Below are 25,013 nucleotides of genomic sequence, written 5' to 3' on the forward strand. Positions count from 1 at the left end.
GTGAGAATCCCAAGCAGACTCTTGTGGGCAGCATAGAGCCTGATGTGGGGCTCCAACTTACAAATCATGAGATCATGACCTGAGCCAAACCAAGAGTCGGACACTTAACTGAATGAGCCACTCAGGTGCCCCCATAGTTAAGTCCTTCAGACATAACGTTGAGTGAAAGAGGCTTGTTTTAATATATTCTGCATTGTTTCTCTTTACATGGAAATTATTCCCCTTTACATTCAGGCAGAATGAAGTAACACTAGGAATACATATTTAGGTGGTCTGGCTGTAAAGAAAAGCAGGGAAATGATTCTGTAAGTTAGGACAATGGTTATGGAAGAAGGGAGCAGGTAATGTTTGGGAGGATCATGAGTGGGGCTTCAGGAGTGCTAGGATTGATCTGTTTCTTGCCTAGGTAGTAGTTTGCATGTTTCCTTTGTAATAATTTATTGAGCTGCACATTTTTGTGTACTTTTCTCTATGTTCTATTTCACAATAAAGATTTGAAGAGGTCTCAGTGTATAATCTAGTTATTAAGAGTGCTAGCTTTGGACGTGTACTGCCTGAACTCCTGTCACTTCTATTCCTATTTGCTGGTCATCTTGGGCAAGTTAACTTGATTTTGTTGAGCCTCAATTTCTTGAGTGATAAAAAGGAAGTAATGTTAGTATTAACTTCAGTGAGATTAAGTGAGAATTCAAAAAGATGCTGCCTGCAAAATGCTTAGAAAGTAATTGGCATATAGTAAAGATCACTAAGTCTTGGCTGTAATAATAAAGATAATCAGAATGAAGATAGGATGTCTGGCTACTTTAAGTTCAGATTTCTGGACCTACGCAAATACTATCTAGGTATTTTGGTCAGAGTTCTTGGTTACAAGCAGTACAAACTAATTTTGGCTGCTTTAAGCAGAAAGTGGCTTATTGCAAGGATACAGGAGGCCCATCATATTGTTGGAAAACTGAGGAGTAGGCCAATCCAGAGGCTAAGCAGCAAGAACAATTTGGTTAGGGCTCTCTGGCTGCCACTAGATGAATTCTCTTTTGTGCCACTCCTAGTTCAAATTCTTGGTGGGAATATTTTAGGTCATGTGCCTGTTCCCTAATTTCCTGGGGGCTGGAAAAAGAAGAATCTTCCATTCTGACTTCCATTGTTCACTGTTTACAAAGCCCATCCCCTCCAGGAGAAGGTTGGATATTTGAAAGCCAAAAGATTGACAGATGACTACCACATCTGGGGTCCCGAAAGAATCTGCAAATGTAATTGTGTGCTATCTTTGAGGAATGTCAGGGACTAGAAATGAACCTATATATCAGTTATCCAAAGGGAAGAACAGATTAGAATCCAGTAGACCATTGTTTAGACCAGTAGACCATGGTTTAATGTAGACCATTAAACTTGATGCACCTTCTCAGCAAAGTTCTAGAATATGTCACAGATGGTTTGTGAACATATACTGAAGGGTGGGGTGGGGGCGGGGAAAATGGGTGATGGGCATTGAGGAGGGCATTTGCTGGATGAGCAATGGGTGTTTTATGTAAGTGATGAATTATGGGAATCTACTCTGAAGCCAAGAGCATGCATATATATATATATATATATATATGAAAATAAGCGTCACCAGCATGGGCATCCTGAAAACAAACTTGACCACCTAATGATTTTCTAAGAGAGTCGTCTCTACTCTTTCTCAGCTATCACTATTAGGTCCTCATTATCTCTCGTGAACTGGGGAAAGGCCTCCCATCTGATCTGGCAAAATCCATCTTACCAACAGCTGCTATAGAATTCTACCAAAAAATATAAATTTGATCATGTCATTTCCTAGCTTAAATTTAAGCTTTAAATTCTTGATCATCTGTGGGATGAGGGCCCTTCACAGTCTGCCCTGCTAGACCAAACGCTTCATGAGGGCCAGAACTGTGTCTGCTTTAGTGCATCATCTCGAGTATCTGGTGTGGGGCCAGCCACTTGTTAGGAATTCATTAAATAATGAGTTAAATTGGCGGGACACGCTGAACTTGCTGTACACACCGAACTGTCATGGTGTTTCCTTTGTTTATTTTACTAATGTTTATTCTTTTTATTTCTGTGAAGTGCTTCTAAATATTTCCTTAAAATTTTTTTGTGTACAATACAGTATTGTTAATTATTGGCACAATATTGTACAGCAGATCTCTGGAACTTATTCATCTTATATACTTAAGACTTTATACCCATTGACTAGCAACTCCCCATTTCCCTCTCCTCCCATGCCCTGACAAACATCATTCTACTCTCTGGTTTTGTGAGTTTGGCTATTTTAGATACCTCATATAAGTGGAATTGTGCAATATGTATCCTTCTGTGACTGGCTTACTTAGCATAATGTTCTTAAGGTTCATCCATGTAATCACATGTTGCAGAATTTCCTTCTCTTTAAAGAATATTATAATATTCCATTGTGTGTGTGTGTATACCACATTTTTTTAAACTGCCACATTTTTAAGGAGGCTCCATGCCCAATGTGGGGATTGAACTCATGACCCCGAGATTAAGAGTCGTGTGCTCTACTGGCTGAGCCAGCCAGGCACCCCTGCCACATTTTCTTTACCCATTCATCTGTCAATGGACAGTTAAGTTGTTACCACATTTTGGCTATTGTGACTAGTGTCACACTGAAACATTGGAGTCCTAATCTCTTTCAGATCCTGATTTAAATTTTTTTGGATGAATACCTAGAAATGGGATTGGTAGATGATATGGTAATTCTATTTTTAATTTTTTGAGGAATCTTTATACTACTGTTGTCCATAGTGGCTTCACCATTTTACATTCTCATGTAGATTCAAGGGTTCCAATTTTTACACATCCTCTTCAATGCTTATCTTGCTGTGTTTTTGTTTTTGTTTTTTAATAATAGCTATCTTAACAGGGTAAGGTGATACTTCATTTTTTGTGGTTTTGACTTGCATTTCCTGATGATTAGTGATGCTGAGCATCTTTTCATATACTTGTTGGGCATCTAGATGTCTTTTTTGGAGAAATGTGTATTTCAGTCTTTAGCCCATTTTTAAATCGGGTTATTGGATTGTTAGTGGATTGTTATTTGGATTGTTCCTATTGAGTTGTAGGAGTTAAAAAATTTTTTTTAATGTTTATTTTTGAGAGAGAGAGACAGAGTGCGAGCAGGGAAGGGGCAGACACACACACACACACACACACACACACACACACACACACACACACACAGAATCTGAAGCAGACTCCAGGCTCCCAGCTGTCAGCACAGCGCCCGACACGGAGCTCGAACTCATGAACTGCAAGATCATGACCTGAGCTGAAGTCAGATCCTCAACCGACTGAGCCACCCAGGTGCCCCAAGTCCCTTACTTTAAATGGAACAAAGAGGAACAACAGAACAAGGCCAGTGTGGTCAGAGGTCGTCTGAGGGATGATTGAAAGAACTGGAAATGGTCAGCCTGAGGAGGAATTTGCAGGAAAGATGATAGCAGGCTGTAAATATTTGAAAGGATATTGCGAGGAAGGATAGAAGGGCAGGGCTTAGTAGGAAACAGATTTTACTTAGGTCAACATAGGGGAGAACTTTGTATTCTCATTGTCTCTGTGAAAAGGGCCTCTTCACAGAACTGGGAAACATTTGACAATTGTCTGAGACTCAGTTCCTTTGTTGGGAGGTTTAAAGAAAGCTTAGTCCTTCTGAGTTTCTACTTTATTCTCACACTGACTGCCTCTCACTGCACTTCTGACACCAGAGGTGGGTGTTTTTCCCTCACACCAAACAATTCTGTGACACCATCTGGGTGTCCTACAATTTAACTGAATTATGACACTCTACCTGGATATATAGTGTTATGTCCCACAGATTAAGGGCTTGGTCCCATTAAACTGTTCCTCAGCCAACTTTAGATGCCAGTCTCGAGTAGTAGGTCTCAGGTTACCCACAATCTCCTGCTGATTTGGCTATAAATTGGAGGTTCCCATGACCTCCCCCTCCTTGGATTTGATGATTTGCTAGAGCAGCTCAGAGAACTCAGGGAGATACTTACATTTACCAGTTGATTAAAGGATATGAGAAAGGATACAGATGAATAGTCAGGTGAAGAGATACAGAGGGTGAGGTCCAGGAGGATCCTGAGTGCAGGAGCTTCTGTCCCCTGGGAGTTGGGGTACGTCACCCTCCCAAGATATGGATGTGTTCGCCAACCTAGAAGCTCTCCAAACCCTGTACTTTGGGGGTTTTGTGGAGGTTGTATCACGTCAGTATGATCAACCATTAACTTCATTGCCAGCCCCTCTCCCCTCGCTGGAGAATGGGGCTGGGGTCACAATTCCAAGCCTCTGATCATGGCTTGGTCTCTCTGGTGAGCAGCCCCCATCCATGCGTCCACCCAGAGTCACCTCATTAGAACATAAGACACTACTAACACCTAGTAAATGCCAAGGGATTTATGAACTCTGTGTCAGGAACTAGAATCAAAGACCAAGTATTAGAACAAAACATGCTCCTACTGCTCTTTTCACTTAGGAAATCATCAGGATTTTTGGAGTTCTGTGCCAGGAACTGGGGGCAGAGACTAATATATGTATTTTCTATTACGTCCCAAGAAGAAAATTGGGTGGCATAAGCTCTAAGGTCTTTCTATCTATGAGAGTGTGAGTTGACAGAAAGAAAAATAGATCTTTTCACATACGAAAAAATGAGGTTGGATTTAAGTTGTATCAGAAGGATTTGTCCATCATTTGCACTTTTATGTTATTACCAAACTCTGAAATTTGCAGTTTTTGACATTTACTTCATTAAGTTGTATTTTGTACTGAGAAGTGGACTTTGGGTTTCAGTTTCTTTCAGTCTTAACTAAAGGAGGTTAAACCAGGGATTATCTAAATATGCTGAACCATTTTCTGAGTGCTCAAGGAAAGTCTAGATGAATAAACCATAAGACTTAGTAGCACCTAAAGGTTAGGAGCATGACTGCCCACATTTGAATCTGTCTGTACCCTAGTGTTCTTACTTGTAAAATGGCAGTGATACCAGTCCTAGGCTTGTGACCTGGGGGACATGGCCTTCATTATGCATTTCACCTGTATGCTCCTTGAGGCTACCTAACAGTTCTCCAGTAAGTCATTGGTGAGTGAGTAAGTGAAAGAAATTATAAAAATCCTTTCCCTCTGATATGTGGTGGGAGCCTACCGAATGTGGAGATGACCCTCCATCCTTTGGCTCTGATTCCAGTTCATTTCATCCTAAATCTCACTCTGCCTTCTGTATTTTACCTAATTTAACCATATGCTTTCTGAGAAGTGTGATTCTTAAATTAGAATGAATTTTGTGGGGACTTGTTTTGGAAAGGGTTTTATTCTTTCATGAATGGGTTATGATGGTCTGAGAATACTTGGATGTGAGGACTTGCATAATTTATGCACTGGGCCTCTCAGAAATTGATGCCCAGGATATTTTTGTAAAGAGAAGGTTGGTTGAAACTGCCAGATTTTTTTAAAGGTACAAGATAATTATGATTGTGCCTCTTCTCAAATATTGAATATTTCTTTCCATGATTTTCTAGAGAATGAAGATCTAGAAAACACCAAGGTGACCTCTCTAGTGGCTTCTGCCTCTGATCCAGAGTCCCATTCCTCACCCTACAGGTAGGGACAGCAACTGCTTGGCTCCTAGAGGTTTATCTCCTGAGATAAGGGATTAATGAGATGTGGATGGCAACTTTGAGGGGGACAGCAAGTTGGAGTGAAGAGTATGGATGGTTTGGTGACTAATTAGCCCTTAAGTGTGTTTAGGGGCAGTGTCAGATCTTTTTCAGATTATGAAATTTTCTTCACTCCCAGAGATGAAATTGTAACAAAAAGTGTAGTCTTTTTTTATCTTCTCTTTTTTTTTTAAATATATATATATATTTTTTAATGTTTATTTATTTTTGGGACAGAGAGAGACAGAGCATGAATGGGGGAGGGGGCAGAGAGAGAGGGAGACACAGAATCGGAAACAGGCTCCAGGCTCTGAGCCATCCCAGAGCCCGACGCGGGGCTCGAACTCACGGACCACGAGATCGTGACCTGGCTGAAGTCGGACGCTTAACCGACTGCGCCACCCAGGCGCCCCTTTTTTATCTTCTCTTGAAGCCCAGGTTGAAATGTTAAAACGTTAGACATGGATCCCAGGTAGACTTTCAAGACAATGTGTGTTTGGTTTTTACCCATAAGATACACAGCCACACACACACACACACACACACACACACACACTTTTGGAGGGGTTTTTTTCTAATGTAATTTTTAGATTAAACCAGTGTGAGAACCTTCAATATTGTTATTCTTTTTTAAAAAATTTTTTTAAATATTTATTTTTGAGAGAGAGAGACAGAATGTGAGTGGGAGAGGGGCAGAGAGAGAGGGAGACATAGAATCCGAAGCAGGCTCCAGGCTCTGAGCTGTCAGCACAGAGCCCGACACGAGGCTCAAACTTACAAACCGTGAGATCGTGACCTGAGCCAAAGTTGGACTCTTTACTGACTGAGCCACCCAGGTGCCCCTCAGATTGTTCTTCTTAATTTCCTGCTCCATCCATTTCATCTATCTACTGTCATTAATATCAGAGTATATAGCAGAAAGGAAACAGTTGTACTGAGCTCTAGAATAAGTGGAAACCCAAAAAATTGATGGAATAATTAATGAAAAACTGTATTTTGGAGAACCCTGAGCAAATGGATATTATAGCCCAACTGATCTGCTCATGGCACAGTACTGTTGAGTAGAACCAGTGTGGTCTCAATGCCCCACACAAAGTTGATGGCTGGGCGTAGGGAGGAATGTCAGGATATTTAAACAATCTGTTATTCCTTTTTTTAAAATCTTTTTTTAAATGTTTATTTTTGGGAGAGATAGAGTTTGAGAGAATGTGAGTGGGGAAGGGGCAGAGAGAGAGAGGGATAGAGGATCCGAAACGGGCTCTGCACCCACAATAGAGAGCCTGATGTGGGGCTCGAACTCATGAACTGAGTTCATGATGTGAGCTGAAGTTGGAGGCTTAACCGACTGAGCCACCCAGGTGCTACTGTTACTTCCTTTTTTAAAAACATTATTTTATTTTATTTTTAAGTAAACTCTATGCCCATTGTGGGGCTAGAACTCACAACCCTGAGATCAAGAGTTGCATGCTCCACCAACTGAGTCAGCCAGGTGCCCCAGTTTGTTATTTCTTGAGTAGAATTTCTTTCTTCTTACTTTTGCATATGAAATAAAGCTTTTTCCCCCAGAATTCAGATGATGGGAGATAATAATGTTTAATATAATGATTATGGTAATATAGTTAGTGATAATAATATAATAGCCATGCTTCATTGAATATTCTCCATAATAATGATAATAAAATAGTTACTTTTTACAGAATGTTTCTTAAAAAAGTTTTTTTTAATCTTTATTTTAGAGAGAGAGTGCAGGCAGGAGAGAGAGGCAGAGGGAGAGAATTTTAAGCAGGCTCCATGCTCAGTGTGGAGCCTGATGCAGGGCTTGATCCCACAACCCTGGGATCATGACCTGAGCTGAAATCAAGAGTCAGACAGCTGCTCAACCCATTGAGCCACCCAGACGCCCCTTTTACAGAATGTTTCTATTTGCTCAGTACTATACTAGGTGCGAAAATGCATCCTACCGTTTAATCCTCCTAACAGCCCTACTGAAACAGGTGTTTCTTTTCCAATGAGGAAAACAAATGGTGAATTTAAAAATTTGCCCAAGTTCACACAGCTCTAGGTTTGTTCTCTAAAGCTCGTTCTGGTAAGTAGCATTAGAGGGGTTTTGAGTTCTATGCTTAGAGCTACTAGGTTATTTATAGAACAGTCCCTTTAGAAGACCAAGCCTCCCCAAGGCTGTGTTGATTTGAGACAATTCCTGTTCTCCTCAAATCCCAGGAGGGAGCGCCTTTTCCTTCTTGCTGCCACCAGTCTTTTTCTGGATGTTGATCTGAGGGATGTTTGGGGGCTGGCTTTTGACACGGACTGATGTTTCCTCCTAAGAATAAAGTTTTGAGTGAAGAATCTACAACATTCTTAGAAAAAAGGAGATTTAATTTTAAAGCTCTGTTTCTAAAATCTAGTGTGTGAAGAAAGAAGTCCAGTCCAAATGACGCTTGAAGTGCAGTGTTTATGTTTTGTGTATGTTAGAAATGGAAGGGCCCAACTCTCTCTCTTGCCAGTGAGGCTGGCAGGCTGGTCAGGCTGTCCCCTCCCTTGGGATGGCCTCCCTGCTCTGGGTCAGCACAAACCAGTAGGCTTACAGTGGGAGTTTTTCCTTTATGTGATTTATCATTGGCATCAAGTGATTTGCAATTTATCTTTCCCCAAATACCCTTCATTGATTCTTCAGAGCATGAAATGCTAATGTGAACATTAAACTCATGTGGCTGTTGCATGTCCTGTTTAAAATAGTTTATTTGTTGGTGTGCCTGGGTACCTCAGTTGGTTAAGCGGCTAACTTTGGTTCAGGTCATGATCTAGCCATTTGTGGGTTCGAGCCCCGCTTTGGGCTCTGTGCTGACAGCTTGGAGCCTGGAGCCTGCTTTGGATTCTGGGTCTCCCTCTGTCTGTGCCCCTCCCCCACTTGCGCTCTGTTTCTCTGTCTCTCTCAAAAATAAATAAACATTAAAAAATTTAAAAAGAACTATTCTCTAAAATAGTTTATTTATTTTTAAAAGATTTTTTAAAATTTATTTTGAGAGAGAGCGTGGGAGGGGCAGAGAGAGAAGGAGAGAGAGAATCCCAAGCAGGCTCCACACCATCAGTGTGGAGCCTGATGTGGGGCTCAAACTCATGAACCATGAAATCATGACCTGAGCCAAAATCAAAGGTTGGATGCTCAACTGACTGAGCCGTCTAGGCACCCCTAAAACTTTTTTAATAAGCAGAACAATATTTATACAAAGTAGCATACACAAAGGCACAGAGGAGACTTAATTTTAGATGCCTTGTACAGTAAGGTCAGGCTAATGGTCAGATTAACTTGTATTCTCACATGCCAGTATTTCTCTTTTGCTCCTAAACAAAAATTAATATATTCATTTATTTATTCAACAAATATTTTGGGACCGTCTACTATTTATTCATTCAACAGATATTTGTTGAGAGCCTGCTACTTACCTGGCAGTGTTCTAGGCAATGGAGATACAACAGTCCAAGTCCCTGGTCTCGTGGCGTTTATATTCTAGTGGGAAGGGCAGACAGAAAGCAAGCATACATCCTATTTCATAGACTCTAAGTTGCCATCACCTGTAAGATGTACTGTTATTTAATGAACTACCAAGAAAGGGAAAAATGTCCCAGGCAGAGAGTCTAGTAATAGACACTCCCTCCCACCCCCACCCGCTCCCATCCTTCATGGAGCTAGGACACCAAAAGCGTGAACCTTCAGTGAAAAGTAAACAAGAAAAAAGATCCCTCCACACAGAGAAGGACCGCAAGGAAAGTTGAATGTTTCCATCTTGGCTCTGTGTAAGGGGAGGAGAAAAAGATCTCCCCTGAGAATATGAACCATGAGTCTGTAGTCACCAGTTTGTGGTCTAAATTCACCGTGCCATTGGAGTTTGAACAAAACCCTCACACAGAACTTATTCAAGTTGTCTCAGTTGGAAGCCCTCCTGAATACTGGCAGAAGCAAAGGCAAATCTCCTGGGCAAAGACTGTGTCAGTCCAGGCCCCGGGCAGTTGTAAGACACCACCAGTTTTTAGGACATCCTGCGTTTCATTTGTGTTAAAATCTGAAAACAAATACACACCTTGCAGTCAACAAGATACGAGACGTAATATGTCAGGCAGTAGTGAGTGCAGTGAAGACAGGTGAACAGGGTAAGGCTAGAAGGACTGATGGGGCTAGGGCAGGGTGAACCATTCAACATGCGGCTATCTGGGGAGCCTCCCTAGAAGTGATAGCTGAGCAGAAGCCTGAAGGAAGCCCTCAGGTAACTGGCAGCAGGATATTCTAGGCTGAGGTGACAGCGGGTGCAAAACCCTTGAATGCTTGAGGTGTTTGAGGACCCTCAGAGATTCAAGAGGCCATTGTGACTGCAATGGACTGGGCACGACGACATGAGGTCATTTTAGGAGATGAGGGTTCCATGTGATGGGCCTGGCAGTAGATGCCATGCATGCCGGGAACAGGGCCCATCCCTGCCATCAGGCTCACTTACTAATGGAAGACACAGATAGGGATAAAGAGTGTCAAGAAACAAAAGCAGACTGGAATTTCTGGGCTTAAGAGAAAAAATAGGCTTGCAGCCTAGACTAATTTACATTTTACACAGGATTACCCAAGCAAAACCATAAAAATCAACAGTATCCCATACCTTTGGTTTTTATAGTGACTCCCTCTTGTTTGTCCTGAGGTAGGTTGGGGTGACTTGTATACTCCAAAAGATGGCTCTATTTTATCTGAAAAGAGGTAATTTGTAAACTAGGAGTGCTTTTTCTTGTTTATAATTTAAAAAAGAAGAGAGAAAGAAACTAATGAACACCAAATAAGTCCTGTTTCCCCATATTGTCTCTGGTACTGTTTTCCAGTCATTTACTCAGTGGGGAAATGATGCTTGAAAGCAGTGGTTCCCAAACCTTTACACAATTCAAAGTTATTGAGAATCCCAAAGAATTTTTCCTGTGGTTTATCTCTATCAATGTTTACTATATTAGAAATTAAAACTGAAAAATTAAAAAATAGTTATTGATTTAAAAATGAAAATAATGAACTCATTGCACGTAAACATAAATAATATGTTTTTAATGGAAAACAACTGTTTTCCAAAGCAGAAATAATTTAGTGAGAATAGAGAGTTGTAACTCTCTTTCATGTCTGGCTTCACAAAGACAGTTGGATTCTTAGATCTGCTTCCGCGTACATTCTGTTGCAACATCTCGTGTCCTATACTGGAAAACTCTAATGTATTCTCTTGAGAAGATGGAAATCAAAAAAGGCAATCACATTTTAGAATTATTATAAAAAAAAGTCTGAAGAGCCCCAGCGGTCCTCGAACTGAACTCTGATGACTGCTGCTCTAAAGAATCCCATGCCACCTTTTGTTGACAACAGATTTCCAAGAGACCTGGGGTATTGTGCCATTGCCCTGGCACCTAGCTCACTTTGTGGTCTTTCCAGAAGCCAGGGGAAAGGGAAGAGAGCCGAAATTATTCCTCTGCTTCTTTAAAAGTATTCAAATTGTCAGGCCTTAAGTCATTGGGATAATAGATTAACGTGCTTAAAAAGGGAAAGAAAATGATGACCTTCTTTTATTAGCCAGTGTGATCTGGAGGATGGTGTGAGGCGGAAAGGCTGAAAGACTGCTCCCAGCCTGACTGGAGAGGGAGTGCCTTGCTAATCAAGTTTGCGCCCCCTGTGTTTTGGTGATTGATTTCTGGCCCTGGCGAGGCCTCCTCTGTTTGCTTCTAACAGAAGTTTTATGTGTAGAACAGAACTGGGATTCTGACTTTTCTTTTGTTGAAATCCTGTGTGGAACAGATGGTGTGGGTCCCAGAGAACAAAACTCAGACGACTGACCTGCGTGTTCGCCATAGTTCTCAGAACCTGGGGCCTGGCTTCATCAGTCCTGGGCCGTCACACGCTGTCACCGCTTTATTGTGGGCCAAGTCAGCCCGGGGCAGTGGTCAGCTAAACTGACAGTGGACCCAAATGCCAGAGGAAAGCAGAGGTTGGGAGATGTCCCTTGAAGGTTGTTTTATTTCTAAGTTTCTCCAAGACTACTGTGCCCTTTGAAAGAGTCCTTGAATTGACATGCTGTCTTCTTCTGAGAGGCCACAGACGGTATCTCGAGCGAGTGAGGATGCCACCGAAGATCTGCGAAAGACAGCTGGTGCCTTGGAGGCGCAGGCCTTGGTGGAGCAGGAATCGCTGCCTGCAGACCAGGCCCAGGTCCTCAACAAGGTAGGGAGGGCAATGTCGCAGTCTCTTCGGGAGGAGCGGTGTGTGGCACCAGAATCTAGATGTGTGTGGATGGGTTGGACCTAGAAAGCATTGGGGCGTCTCAGTTTTATTTATTTGGAGAATGGTCATGTGTGTCACCCTCAGGGCCCATCACTGAACTAGCAGCTACTCAAGAAATGAAGTGTTAGAATGGATGCTCATGTGGCGTCTGACATCCTCTGGATGTGAAGAGCCTTCAACCATGAGATCGTGTTTTAGCTTCAGTTTTTTTGTGGTAGATCTACTCAGGATTTATGGTCAAGGTTCCATAGAAGTGGTGTAGATAGCAGTAATCTCCCTGCCATGGAGGAAGGAGTTGTTTGTATTATTACTAACACATATATTATAATAACTAATGGTATTATGGTCAATAAAGACAATGCCAAACATTATCATTACATTTGCTTTATGAAGCATTTTTATCCACAATACTTCATTTGCTTCTGAGAACAAACCTATGAGACAGGTACCATTATGTTCCCATTTTACAGATGAGGGAACTGAAGCCAAGATCTGTTGGTGACTTTACTAATGCTGTGCTGCTAATATGTTGCAAACTAAATCCTTTGTTTAGCCTTGTGGAAAAGGAAAGACTCATGTAAGCAGGTTAGCCAAAGTCTGATTCACCTCATTTGGCAATAGAGGTAATATCTTCAGAAAGAGATATTATGAGAATATAGTCTGGGATGAATTCAAAATTTCTTTCTTTCTTTCTTGCAAATATAATTCTGGTTTCTTAACTGGATAGCTATCTCACTGGTATGCTGTCCCGTGTGGCCAGTGGGTGTACATTTCTTGAGTTGCCTGCTGACTGCTTGGAGAAGGATCAAGAAGTTATGGCATAAAAACAAGAAACGGGAGCACTGATCTGAGTGGTTTCATGTGAAACCCGCTAGAGAGAGACTGCAACCTCCTGCCATGGGTTAGCGAGGGCTTCGAATTTCAAGGGATGCTTGTACTCTTCCGTGGAGGTTAGATATCTGGCAGCAAATGGACTGTTTAAATACATTAAAACAGGTGAAATGACAATTATTTACAGAGCACTGTTAGTGGATGTGACAGCCAGTGGCATGGGACATCCCGGATGTGCCGTGGATAAGCCAGGGACAGAGAATATAAACCACAGGCTCTCTCTGCAGTGCTTTGGTGACTTGATTGACAGGGATCTGGAGGTAGCCTGGGAGTGGGGATTGTAGCGGGAGGCTGTGTGGTAGAGTCAGAGCCGGGCTAAACCCCGGATGCAAGCGCTGTCATGAGAGGGGCCACAGGGAGGTGCTGTGCAGGTCACGGTGCGGCACAGAAACACTATTGGTGCAGAAGTCAGTAGCAAGCTTGGAGGAAATTCACGGGCAAGGATTTTATAAAGGGTCTGGAGTGGGAGAGCTGCAAAAGGGAGGAGGGAACATAGCACATCAGGCTTTGAGCTGATGGAAAGTGGAGGCAATGGGGCAGGGGTGGGCAGCCCCCTTGAGAAGGAGGCTAATTGGAATCTGCCACGCTAGTAAGTGCTCTAATCAGATTTCCATTGTGCAGATGGCCAAGTACCAAGTTCCACAAAGGTCCGGGGACATCGTTATGATCCAGTCTGAGCACACAGGAGCTATAGATATCCTTTCAGCTGATTTGGAATCTGCAGATCTCCTGGGGGATCACAGGAAAGGTGAGAGCTTTGGGGGTATGGAAGGTAGTTTCTTTGTTCCCAGTGGGTGCTTAAATAAAGACAGGCAGACAGATGGAAGGAAACTAAGAAGGTGACTTGTGGAAGGCAGTCAAAGAAGCCAGGAAGTAGAAAGAATGTCTTTGACTATGACACCCTGCCTAAGCAAAATGCCAGATTTGGCTGTATTTTCTCTTGGTTTCTCAGTAGTAAGCTGCTTGTCCTTTTAGTGTCCCCACCTCTGATGGCTCCTCCGTGCATCTGGACCTTTACCAAGATGAAGGAATTCAAAAGCAAGCTGGGCAAAGAGAAGAACAGCCGTCTGGTGGTGAAGCGGGGTGAGGTGGTGACCATCCGGGTACCTACCCATCCAGAGGGAAAGCGTGTTTGCTGGGAGTTTGCGACTGATGACTATGACATTGGCTTTGGAGTTTATTTTGACTGGACCCCTGTAACCAGCACTGACATAACTGTGCAGGTCAGTGATTCCAGTGAGGATGAGGATGAAGATGAAGAAGAGGAGGAAGAGATTGAAGGTAAATTTAATTTTAGCATAATTTGCAATTTACTTCTTCTGGCTCAACCCAGTTTCTAATGACCACTTCCCGTATTATACCAGTCCTTCCCTTCCTTAGAATGCAGGCGAGGAATCCCGCTTTCAGCACTGTAAGCTAAACTGAGTGGTACAGGCCAAAGTCTGACCCTCAAAGAACATTCTGGTGGGGTTGGTATTGGTGCCTTAGTGGAAAGCTTCTTTTGCTTTTAATCAGTATCCAGCTGTTTCCCCAACATCTCCTTGGGGAAAGGGATGGGATGGGCAGGAAAGGGGTGGGTCAGTGCTGCAGTATATAGATCACGTATAAACCGAGATTATTTTATATTTCTCTCATAGTTTGGGATATTTGCCATTGTTCTTAGTCTGGAACCAAACTGGATGATTGCACATTGCTGACTGTACTCCTCTCCAGCCTGTCACAGTTCGCCGACTACTGTTTACTTCCTTCATTTCATGTCCAGAGCAGTTTTCTTTAACCTAAATAATCTTTATTGAGATATAATTGATGTATAACATCATATTAGTTTGAAATGTACCACATAGTGACTTAATATCTGTAAATATTGCAAAATAGGCCCAGAGTAGTTTTAAACATAGTTTCTGTGCTCTATTCCAGTTGTTATTTGCAATGCCTACTCAGGATGACTCAGAGGCTTTTTTTTTTTTTTTTTTTTTTTTTTTTTTTTTTTACAATAGTATGAGTAGGTTCTAAGTAGGTTCCAAGCATCTTGATTTTTCTATATAATCTTTAAAATCAATCCCTTGCTTCTTCGTGGAAAGGCAAGTCTGCAGGGAAATCTTCAGGTTTTTAGGCAGTGGGGGGAACCTTGTGTCTTACTTTGCTGTTCTTTAGGAGGCCAAGTAGAAGTCCTGGGTCACTCTGTTCAGTGTGTTTGTATTTCCTACCTCCATTAGCTGTTTCTTTCTCCTGTTGAATGAAGAGGTGTCAGAATCTTCCCTTCGAAATATTTTCTCCCCCTTGGAGATGTCCAGACACTTCCGGAACTAGGTGGGCTGTATAAGGCTAAATCATTGTTTCTCAGTGGAGACATTATTGGCATTTGGGGTGGGATGCTTCTTTGCTGGGCAGGTACTGTCCTGATGTTAAGTGCTCCTGGACACTCGGGCACTAAATGCAGTATCACCCACTAGTTTCTCTGATGGCCAAAAGGTCAGCAGACATCTCCAAATTCCCGTAGGAGGGTAAGAGCACTCCCCCGGCTAAACGCTACTAAGTCACGTGGCGTGACTGGTCCATTCTTTTCTCTTGAGGTCGGATTACTCAGTCTCTGAAGTCATATCCCAACACTGTGCCATTTTGCTTATGCAGACCCTGTCCCAGTTGGAGACGTAGAGAGAGGCTCCAGGAGCTCCCTTCGAGGTCGCTATGGGGAAGTCATGCCCGTGTACCGGCGAGACAGCCACCGGGACGTGCAGGCTGGCAGCCACGACTACCCTGGCGAGGGCATCTACCTGCTCAAGTTCGACAACTCCTACTCCCTGCTCCGCAACAAGACTCTCTACTTCCACATCTACTACACTAGCTGAAGGCCCGCCGGGACAGGAGGCAGGCGGGTATTTGCTGGCTGGAGCAGGCTGCCAGCTGGTGCCTCTCGTTTTGGATAGGCAAGAGCTAAAAGTTGAGCGTGAGGCTCCTGACCCTCACGTCCTGCCTGGCATGCCTGACTGTTGACCCCATGTAGCTTTTCCCCCTTCTCGGCTTCTGCAGGTGGTGGTGTAGTGCTCCTGTTCTGTGGTCCTTGACTCACGCTCCTCTTGCTTCAGACTCCGGCCACGTCCCTCCGTGAAGGAGCCCATTGGGCAAAAGCCTAAAGGGTAGTTGGGTGTTGTCTTTTAAAAATAGGCTTGTTTTGGTACGAGGTATTATTCCAGTTGCTGCTCTCTCCTCTCCCACAGCCTATATTGCAGATGTGTTTAGTGGCACCCAGTCTTCATCTTTTGAAAGTGCTGGAAGAGGAAAAGCACATTGTCCATGAAGGAACCCAGTGTTTTGGATGGAGAAAGCTCTGTCCAGCCTCTCACCACTGCCATGTTCCCGCCTGCTGGTTCTTCTTGGTCTGTAGCACAGGCCGGGAGCCCTCACTGCCTTTGGAGGGGTGTTAGTAGTCCAGATTGTTCAACTCCGCCTCGTGCCCTCCTCTTGCCTTTCCCACGCCTGTGTCCTTGCCTCACGGCAAGAATGTCCATGCAGTCTAAGTGACGATCACGTAGTCTAAGATCCAGAGGGGAGAAACTGCCTCCATCACTTCCTGCTTCAAGAGGTAGTGTCCCTTAGCAAGGGTGCTGGCAATTGAAGGGGAAAGGTGGAAATTAGGTACTAGATTGATCTCAGAATCCACATCTTTGCAAGTCAAATGTTACTGAATTATTATTTTTCGTATAATCAAAGAAGGGGTATAATCTGAGAGACAAGGTTAAAAAACAGAAACCACTCCAGATTCCCCACCATTCTTTTTTATCTTGAGGGTAGGAGTGTTATTTAGTAATTTTTCTTCAGAAACAATCTGACTTCAAGTTTCTGGATTTAGGTTTCTTGGATTGAGGGTTTAAAGCTTTCGGTGTTCGAAGTCTCTTAGAAAAGGTGGTAATGAAACTTCACTGTTGCTGCTGATGGGATTTGTCTTTACCAGGCCAAAGCTTGCATTTTCTGGGTCACAGCCTTCCCACTGTATTAGTCATGAGGCCCAGGAGTGCCACGGGAGGATAGGGGAGCTTCAGTCAGTAGCCAAAACGGTGGGGTGGCTGGGCCTCGGGCAGAGAGGGGACCACTGTGGTTGTCTGTACCTCCTTGTTTCTTATTCCTTGTGTTGAGTCTGTTACTGCCTTAGAATTTTGAGGAATGATTCAATTTATTTATTACTTTATTTATTTTTTGGCACATTTCATTTTTGCCTCTGAGATACTTTCCATCTGTTTCTTAGAAGGCTTCTGTCTGCTCTGAGCCATTTAGGCCTCCTCTTCTGTGGAGTGAGATGATGATTTTAGGAGAAGCTGGGAAGTGATAATTCCCTTCCTGCAGGTCAGTCCTAGGATGCTTTGGGAGGACTCTGCCCTTCTGGGGTGGACGATGCCACCCTCCCCCAGGATTCCCTGTGAGGAATTCCAGGCCGTGAGGGGCCCTGCCCATTCACCCAGGATTGAGTGCAGGGGAGTTGACTTGCCAATCAAGGATATCCTATGATTCTGGGATTTCGAAGTCCTTTGCCTGCTCTGAGGAGTCCTCTTCCTCATGATGTTTCCTTTGGCTCATCCCTTTCTTGTGCAGGTGTCTGACACCAAACCTGTCCTCCCTACAGGAGCAGGAACTCGATCAGGGCTCCTCACGGTAGCACCTGTGTCACCAACAAAGGGCCGTACAGCCTGTACCTTCTCTTCCCCTGGGAGCGAAGCCCCAAGGAGGGTAGGATGTTGTGGACCGAGCAGCATCACACCACCATTGTTTTATATTTCAATGCGTTTTGTAGAGGATTACACTGGCCAGCGTTTATCTACCTTGTAAGAAATTAGAAATGATTTTAGGGACTATCTGTTCGGGCAGCGAAAAGCGAACTCGCTGCACATCATCTAATCATGAGATAAACGGAGTGAGCACTCTTTCAGCATGAAGTTGAATCCTGCCTTAGCTAATTGAGTCTAATCTTTATAAAATAATTTTCTACTGAGCTGTTCTCCAGTCAGCTAAAGCCTTGCTTATTTATTTTTCCTGTTTATTATTAACTTCTGGCTTTCTCTTAAAATGGAGCTGTCAGGCCCTAGCAAGCTCCCTGGGACAACAAACACTCTTTATTTTTGCCATGAGCATCTCTGTACTTACTTTCTTTGGCATCCTGGTTCTGGTGCATCAGGGAAGCCTGAGGGACCTGTTCCTGTCACCTCCGTGTGCCTCTTTTTGTCTGGTCACTTTTGAAATCCTGGACATTGTTACATTTCACCCTGCACTGGCGTTTATTTGTTCCATTAGCACAAAATGGCTAAAAAGATATTTTCGCTGTCTAACCATTTACTCTTCTCCTATTAAATTTCTGCAATCATTGAACTGTAGGGACCAAATATTATTTGTGGAAGCACATGTAATTACTGAGAATTTCATAGCCCAGCGAATCCTCAGAGATCATCCTTTCCTTAATCTCTCCCTGTCCAAATTCTTAAAAGCAAACAATGAAATCAAAGTCCTCTGCTTCCCCTGTCACCCTATTCTCTAGAGCACAAATAAATACTAACAAACAGAATTCTGAGAATGCTTTGTAGTGGGAGAGAGATAGAAATTCTCTACACACAGTAGCTGACTTCTTAAATTTCTTCAGTCTGTTTAGCTTGGCCACTCTGTTGAGAGATGGGGCTTTTAGAAAGGAGGACATGTTTAAAGTGTTAATTTTTTCTAACACTTTTTGATACAGAATTTTCAGCAAGCAGAGGACTTAAAAGTAGAGTAAGTGTAACTGTGATGCTGCTCTGGAAAGACTTTATTCTAATCTGTTGCTTTATGACAGGTCCTCAGGACTCCAGAGTTAAAACTCAATCCTCAGACAATGTATAGCTTTATAATGGGAGTAGGTAACAACCTGAAATAAGGCCATTCATGTATTTTTAAAATATTTTTTTATCTGTTATTTAGGAAGGGAAACCTCAGACTTTTTTAAAGTACATATTGCCCCCTACTACGTGTATATGAAAGAGTTAAATCTGAGAGTTCTCTGTCTTATGTTTATCAGTAGGACTCAACATTATTGCAAAACTTACCAGTTACAGAAAATATCTGAGTTTTGATGTTTTTGATGGGCCCTATCCAGTTCCTCTTTGGAACAATTAGGCGAAAACCCAAATCCTAAAGTCTGTATCTTTATATTTATTTTTTAAGACCACTTTTCTGCAAAATGTTGCCTTTTAACCCCAAAGTATATGATTCTAAGGCATGGAGTTGAGTGACTCTAACATTTACGTAAAAGATGATTGTTTTAGTGGAGGGAGGGGGAGAGGCGTGAATGAGTTTTGTGCAGCTTAGGGACTACCTTTTAAAACTGATAGTAAGGAAGAAAAAGAGAGTAAAATGAGGGGAAGAGAGATAAGCTATCAAATGCATCCCAGAGTTTTGCTCATATCCCAATTTTGTTTGTTCTTTAGTCTGTATTTCATTAGTTGGAACTGTTGTTGAAGTCAGAAGCCTTGCTGGTCCTCATTATGGTTGTTGGAGAAACCTCCAAACCCCTTTTGCTGTCTTTCCCAACAGGATAGACTCCTTCTGAGTAGGTCTTCTCTACCAAGTGTAATCCCCTGACCCGAGGCTGGATTTCATCTCCGTGTTCTCTGGGCCGTGGAGAAGGATGGTGAAACTAGAAAGGGGCTGGGAGGAGGTGCAGCTGTGTCTCGGCAGCCCCCGTTGGTTTTGACTTGGCCAAGAAAGGGATGAAATCAGTTAATTTTGACCAACATCACAGAAGGGCCTCAGGCCACAGGCATATGTTTGCGAACCAGCTATGCCCCTGCAGACTGACCTCCCTGTGAGGTGTAGGAATCACTATCTTCTTTAACCTGTGTGGAATGGTCACACACATAGCAGTAAGTGGGACAGTTCTCTCTTTAAAGAGCTTCCATTTGGAATTTCTCCTGGGTCTAAAAGGTCCACATCAGCGTCTTTAACTAGTCTCTTTCCACCTGGCCGCAAGGGTAGAACTCCTGGAAACCTGAATTTGCTGGAAAAGGAAAAAGCACCATCCCTATAGAATCTCAGTGGTTGAAGAGAGTTGGAAGGTGAGTTTCTGTCTGAAGGAAGGTAATTTCATTTCTTTTATTGTGAGGGGCCGCACATTAAGGGATTAATGCTCTTTAGAGAGCAAGTCATTGTTTGAATTGTGTTTGTGCTCAGGAAGCCACGATGCATGATTCTCTGGGAAGTAAGTAGGAAATGGGTATCTAGAACCAATCACAAGCTGGGTGCTCTCCAGTAACCCAGTGTGTGGTGAGCCTCTTTACAGCCAAAGTCCCAGTCTTCATGCATGGAATCCATTCCTAGGCCCTCATTTCCACACACCTGAGAGATAAAGAGGGACTAGGCTCCCTCCATTTCTCTATGATATCTTGATTATTTATGATATTGTTTAGCACTGGCAGTATGGTATCCAAGGCCTCTGTTTATCCGATTAATCATCTAGTGTGAGTTGAGTGGATAAGGCAGTCAGCCTTGGTTGGAAGTAGGACTGGGGAAGGATTATGACTTATAGTCCCATATTGGGATAGCTGAGTTACTGGTGTATGACTATACAATCATCAGTTGGAACTCTTGTTAACCTTACCAAGTGAATGAAGAGGATATGCCAATGGGATACTGATGAAGACAACAAGTTAATTGAGTCGAGTAATAACTAGAGCAAGCCCTCCTTCTCTGGGAACTATGTGTGTCACAGGTTATAAATGCAATTGTAGTGTGAGTTTGCAGCTCCTCCGTGTTCTCAGAAGGAGAGGAACCCCCTGGAAGTTGGGTCCTGGTGGGCAGTTTTCTGGAGATGGGGGAGGCATCCAGGAGAAAACTGCTTTGGCTTAGTTGGTACCTGGTGATGGTCGGTGTTACCCCTTTGCTCTGTCTAACCCATCTAGTATCTGTGAGCACTTCTTTGGCCTCTACCCACTTATTTAGATTCTGAGGTTAGGGCAGGATTTAGGACCCAGAGGGTGAGAGAAGCTTTGCTAAGTATTATGTGACCAGATTTCATTGCTCCTGCCTGAACCATGAAGGCCACACAAACCCCTGCTGTTTGAATCGCTTGTCACTAAGCTAAGAAAACCCAGTGGCCCAAGGCCTGATGGGGTTCATTTATAGTTATTCCTTCACAAATGAAGTCCACATGTAAGATGCTGGCTTTGAAATTATTTGTGGTTCTGGTCACTGGTTTGAACTCATGATCTGATTACCGTTATACATACTTTGATTTCTTTTAGGTCCCAGGCATGTGGACCGGGTTAATTTCATGGCTCTTCCTTACTCTAAGATGTGAGGAGAAAGTGCCCCAGAAATACAGATATACAGGCTTCCTTATTAGATTCCACAGTTTTCTGTCACTTAAAGTACTTATCTAAGGGTAAAATAATATACGTGAAATGACTTCCAGGGGACAAAGTGCATTTTCTAAAAGTTCTGATATAGGGTCATGAACAAGTCTGAAGTTTAGGTTTGGGATATTCTAGCATATAGGGTTCCAGAAGAGCCCTTAGCCAACAGTTTAAAGAGTTCTCTTCCTGAACTCACTTCTTCACTCAGGTTTGAAATATCTCTGTGTAAAATGTTCCTCGTTATTGTTATTGTTATTGTTGATTTTTAGGTTCAGGCTGACAGTTGTCTGGAAAACATTATCTTAATTCCTTCTCTCACGTCCTAAGTAGTACATTGTACTAAGAAATTACATGTTAAAAACTCTACTGACCTCCATTTCTGAGATTATTGTCCCATAAATGAAGTTGTTTTAATTTAATAAGTTGAATTATGTCCATTTAGCCATGTTCAAGAGCAAGTGTGAAGTCTAGAGAAAGCAGTCCTGTAACCCATGGACTCTGGTGTGCCCATTTGCCCTTAATAATGGGAAACATTTTGAAATTCCCAGAAGAAAGTTGCTTTGTAATCAAAGGGATGGATTATGAGAAAGCCAGACTTTGGGGAAGGATAACTGGGATAGAGGGAGGTGCTTGCAGATTTCCTAAACTACTTTATGCCATTTAACTTATATTTCTGAAAGGCCTGCTTTGGTGCTGTGCACTGAGATCTGTCCATTGAATGAAAGATGATGATGCTTTCTTGGCAAATTGGCAACCACAAAGGCGTCCTTTCCTTATTCTATATCATGCTTTGACGCTGATGTTACAAAAGGGGTCTGAAAGGGAAACAGTCTTTTCTTTAAAGTATAAAAGTAGCCCAACCAATCATTTATTGCAGTCATCTTGTTTTACATGTTCTGTATCATGAGAAATGCTGTCAACAGATCCTATGATTTCTAAGAGCTCTGTACCAAATTGTTACTCAATCGTTGTGTCCTGCTGAGTGGTTTTTCCTTTAAAATACCTTCTCTTACCACCCTGTGGCACTGAATTTGTTGCTGTGATACACAGATGATCCTGAGCTGTGGTTCTTTAAATAGCTCAGTTCTTGTGTTTTTATATTCCGTAACTGTTTTGTGAAGCTTTTGTGCATTCTTTGTCTTCTCTTCCAAGTTTTGAAATCTGTCCTAAATAAACTTTTTCACTATGCACCTGAAACATTTGACTTATATCTTAATGAACCTGATTTACATTTGACATTTTTTATTCATCTCTGTATTCCTCCTGGAAGAAAGGTATTCTGTAAATCTGTGTGAGTAATTCTGTAATCTCTTGATTATAAAAATTAAGAAAAATTAACAATTAAGAAAAGATTGAGAAAGATTAATGAGAGATCTTTCAGCCGTGTTTAAATTCATGGCAGAGTATTACGAACTGGGGACTGGGTTTGGCCCAAGGGCAGAACAGGTGGGCGCGCAGTGATGATTACTAAATAGAACATTATAGTTTTATCAGTATTTGGTTTCCAGTGATGTTCATTTTCCAATGAGCTTACTGTGTTCAAATTTGGAACTGGTACTTTTGACACCAGGGTAATCATTAACGCAGTCCGGGTGATATTAATTCAGCCTTTTTTTCATTTTAAAAATGACACTGAAATGACATTTTAAAAATGTCTTAGACATCTCTTAAAATGCTGCCTGTGTGTGTCTCTGGTATTTATTACAAAATGAGAAAGACTCCTATCTGAGGAGGAAGGAGCACCTTTGAAATCTTTACTTTAGTGAGATCTGTGATTCTAAGACAAGCCTATTAGAGCTCTCTCTGTTTTCCTTTGCGTCGTATTTTAGAGGCTGCTGTATAAGGGAGGAAGAGATTGGAAATAATTGTGAGTTAAGTGGATATGATCTGCCCACCAAGCTAGGGCACAACCAACCATAAAAAGCCCAGGCAGACTACATGGAGCTAGGGACCTTTTATGAGTTATGTTTGGCTATGCGGAATGTGTAATGGCTAAGTCATAATATATTAAAGGTTATTTTTTATTTAAACATTTATTTTTTGGAGAGCACAAGCGGGGTGGGGGCAGAGAGAGGCAGACAGAGGCAGACAGAGGATCCAAATTGGGCTCTGCGCCGAGAGGCTGACAGCAGCAAGCCTAATGCGGGGCTCGAACTCACAAACCGCGAGATCATGACCTGAGCTGAAGTTGGATGCGCAACCAACTGAGCCACCCAGGCGCCCATTGAAGGTTATTGTTTAACGTTTAAAGGCATTCATTTCTGTCACATCATTGACCCTGACACAGCTCGGGATTATATGTTGCAGCTCTTGACATTTAGTCTTATGTTCTTTAACCTATGAGGTTCCGGCTAAACTCGGCACCCATGTTAGTTCACATATTCTCTGGCAGTGGAATGATGCCTGCTGGTGACTTTGGAATGAGAGCTAAGTAAGTTATGTTTAAAAGTTAGGAGGAGCCGATACAATGAGTCCTTCTGAGTATGTGTATCCACCTGTGTGTTCAATAAGTGTACTACTTTCCTTAATGGATATGTCAAATTGCTTTGGAACAAAATCCCGTATATTTTGCTTTGTTCTCAAGTGTGTCCGGGAAGCACCTCCTTCCTGGTTTCACCCTTCTCAAGTATTTGCCGGGATTTCCCGCTTCCGTAGAGGGGAAAGACCCTCCACACCTAATTACCACTCCAGCATCTGCCGGTCATTCCCTGTGGCCACTCCCACTGTGACTGCAGATCAGGTCTCCCTGTGGCCTCTGACATACCAGGTCAGGGATCTGCCAGTTGTTCCCCACAGGTCTGACAACTGAGGTGGGAATGAAGGACTTGACATTTACCACCCGCTCAGCCTTTGGAAAGAGGCTCCTGCTGGGAAACATGCCCTAAATAGGTGATGGTTTTGAATTGAAAGATACATCTGACCCCTGAAAACCACTTATTTGCAGACTTAAGGGAGTCACAGAAGAGGCAGTTTTCAAAACGCTTTAGAGAATCCTAATTATTGCCAAGTCCCAGGACCATTTGGCTTGACCTCTAAGTCATCTCTGTACTTAGGGAAATATTTGCTCCTTCATGATCTTCTAGGGCCCCCGGAAGAAGAGAGGGACATTCTGGGAGGGGAGGGGGTGGCCAGCCATGGCTGCACAGGAAGGACATGGTTCCATCTAACATGCCCTTACGTAGTAATGCTAGTCACCTTGTGTGGCACGGGGGTCACAGGGAGGTCGGGAGTACAGTCCTATAGGAGTTTGAGAGCACTCAGCTTCTCATGCAGGGAAGATGCAAACTCACTCTCTTCTCATGCAGGGAAGATGGCTTAGAAAGGCCACATTCTTTTACTCCCCTCCCAGGAGCACAGCTAAGTTCTTCTGGGAATAAAGAGGGTTCTCCTCCCTCCCATGAAACCAGCCACAGAGCCCCCGAGGACAGTTCCCGATGGGGAGGGCTGAAGCCAGCAAAATCTCAGGTCTCCACATCCCTCAAGGGCAGGTCAGCTTACTGTGCTGGTGACCTGGACTCCGCAGACGGCCTGGGGCTGGAACACACGGAGTGGTAGCCTCACTCTGACTCAAAACCACAGGCCCAGAAACCAGACCGCTCTCCTTTCTCGGGCTGTGGTCCTTCGGCAAGGCCAGAGCCTCTGCGCATCCCATCGCCCCTTTCCACCACACTCCCCTCCTCCATCCCTCAGTTCACCCTGCACTGGTGGCTCCCCCCCCACTCCCCCCCCCCCCCCCCCCCCCCCCCCGCCGCTTGCCTTCTCTTGCAG

The 25,013-nt window shown here is 43.2% G+C and overlaps 1 protein-coding gene across 1 annotated transcript in view; it reads left to right on the forward strand.

Annotated features, from left to right (window-relative positions):
- The window catches only part of TMED8 (transmembrane p24 trafficking protein family member 8), a 36,084-nt gene extending 12,809 nt beyond the window's left edge, over window positions 1-23,275 (forward strand). The window contains exons 2-6 of the mRNA XM_047080296.1: window positions 5,559-5,640; window positions 11,799-11,928; window positions 13,501-13,627; window positions 13,855-14,160; window positions 15,511-23,275. Of these exons, the coding sequence (XP_046936252.1) occupies window positions 5,559-5,640; window positions 11,799-11,928; window positions 13,501-13,627; window positions 13,855-14,160; window positions 15,511-15,728 (863 nt within the window). The 3' untranslated portion in view covers window positions 15,729-23,275. The remainder of the gene's footprint in view (window positions 1-5,558; window positions 5,641-11,798; window positions 11,929-13,500; window positions 13,628-13,854; window positions 14,161-15,510) is intronic.
- Window positions 23,276-25,013: the final 1,738 nt, after the last annotated feature.

Source organism: Lynx rufus, unplaced genomic scaffold (genome assembly GCF_022079265.1).
Source record: "Lynx rufus isolate CCGP_SWC_20201006 ecotype Redwood Valley unplaced genomic scaffold, mLynRuf1.p SCAF_17, whole genome shotgun sequence".
Taxonomy (NCBI): Eukaryota; Metazoa; Chordata; class Mammalia; order Carnivora; family Felidae; genus Lynx; species Lynx rufus.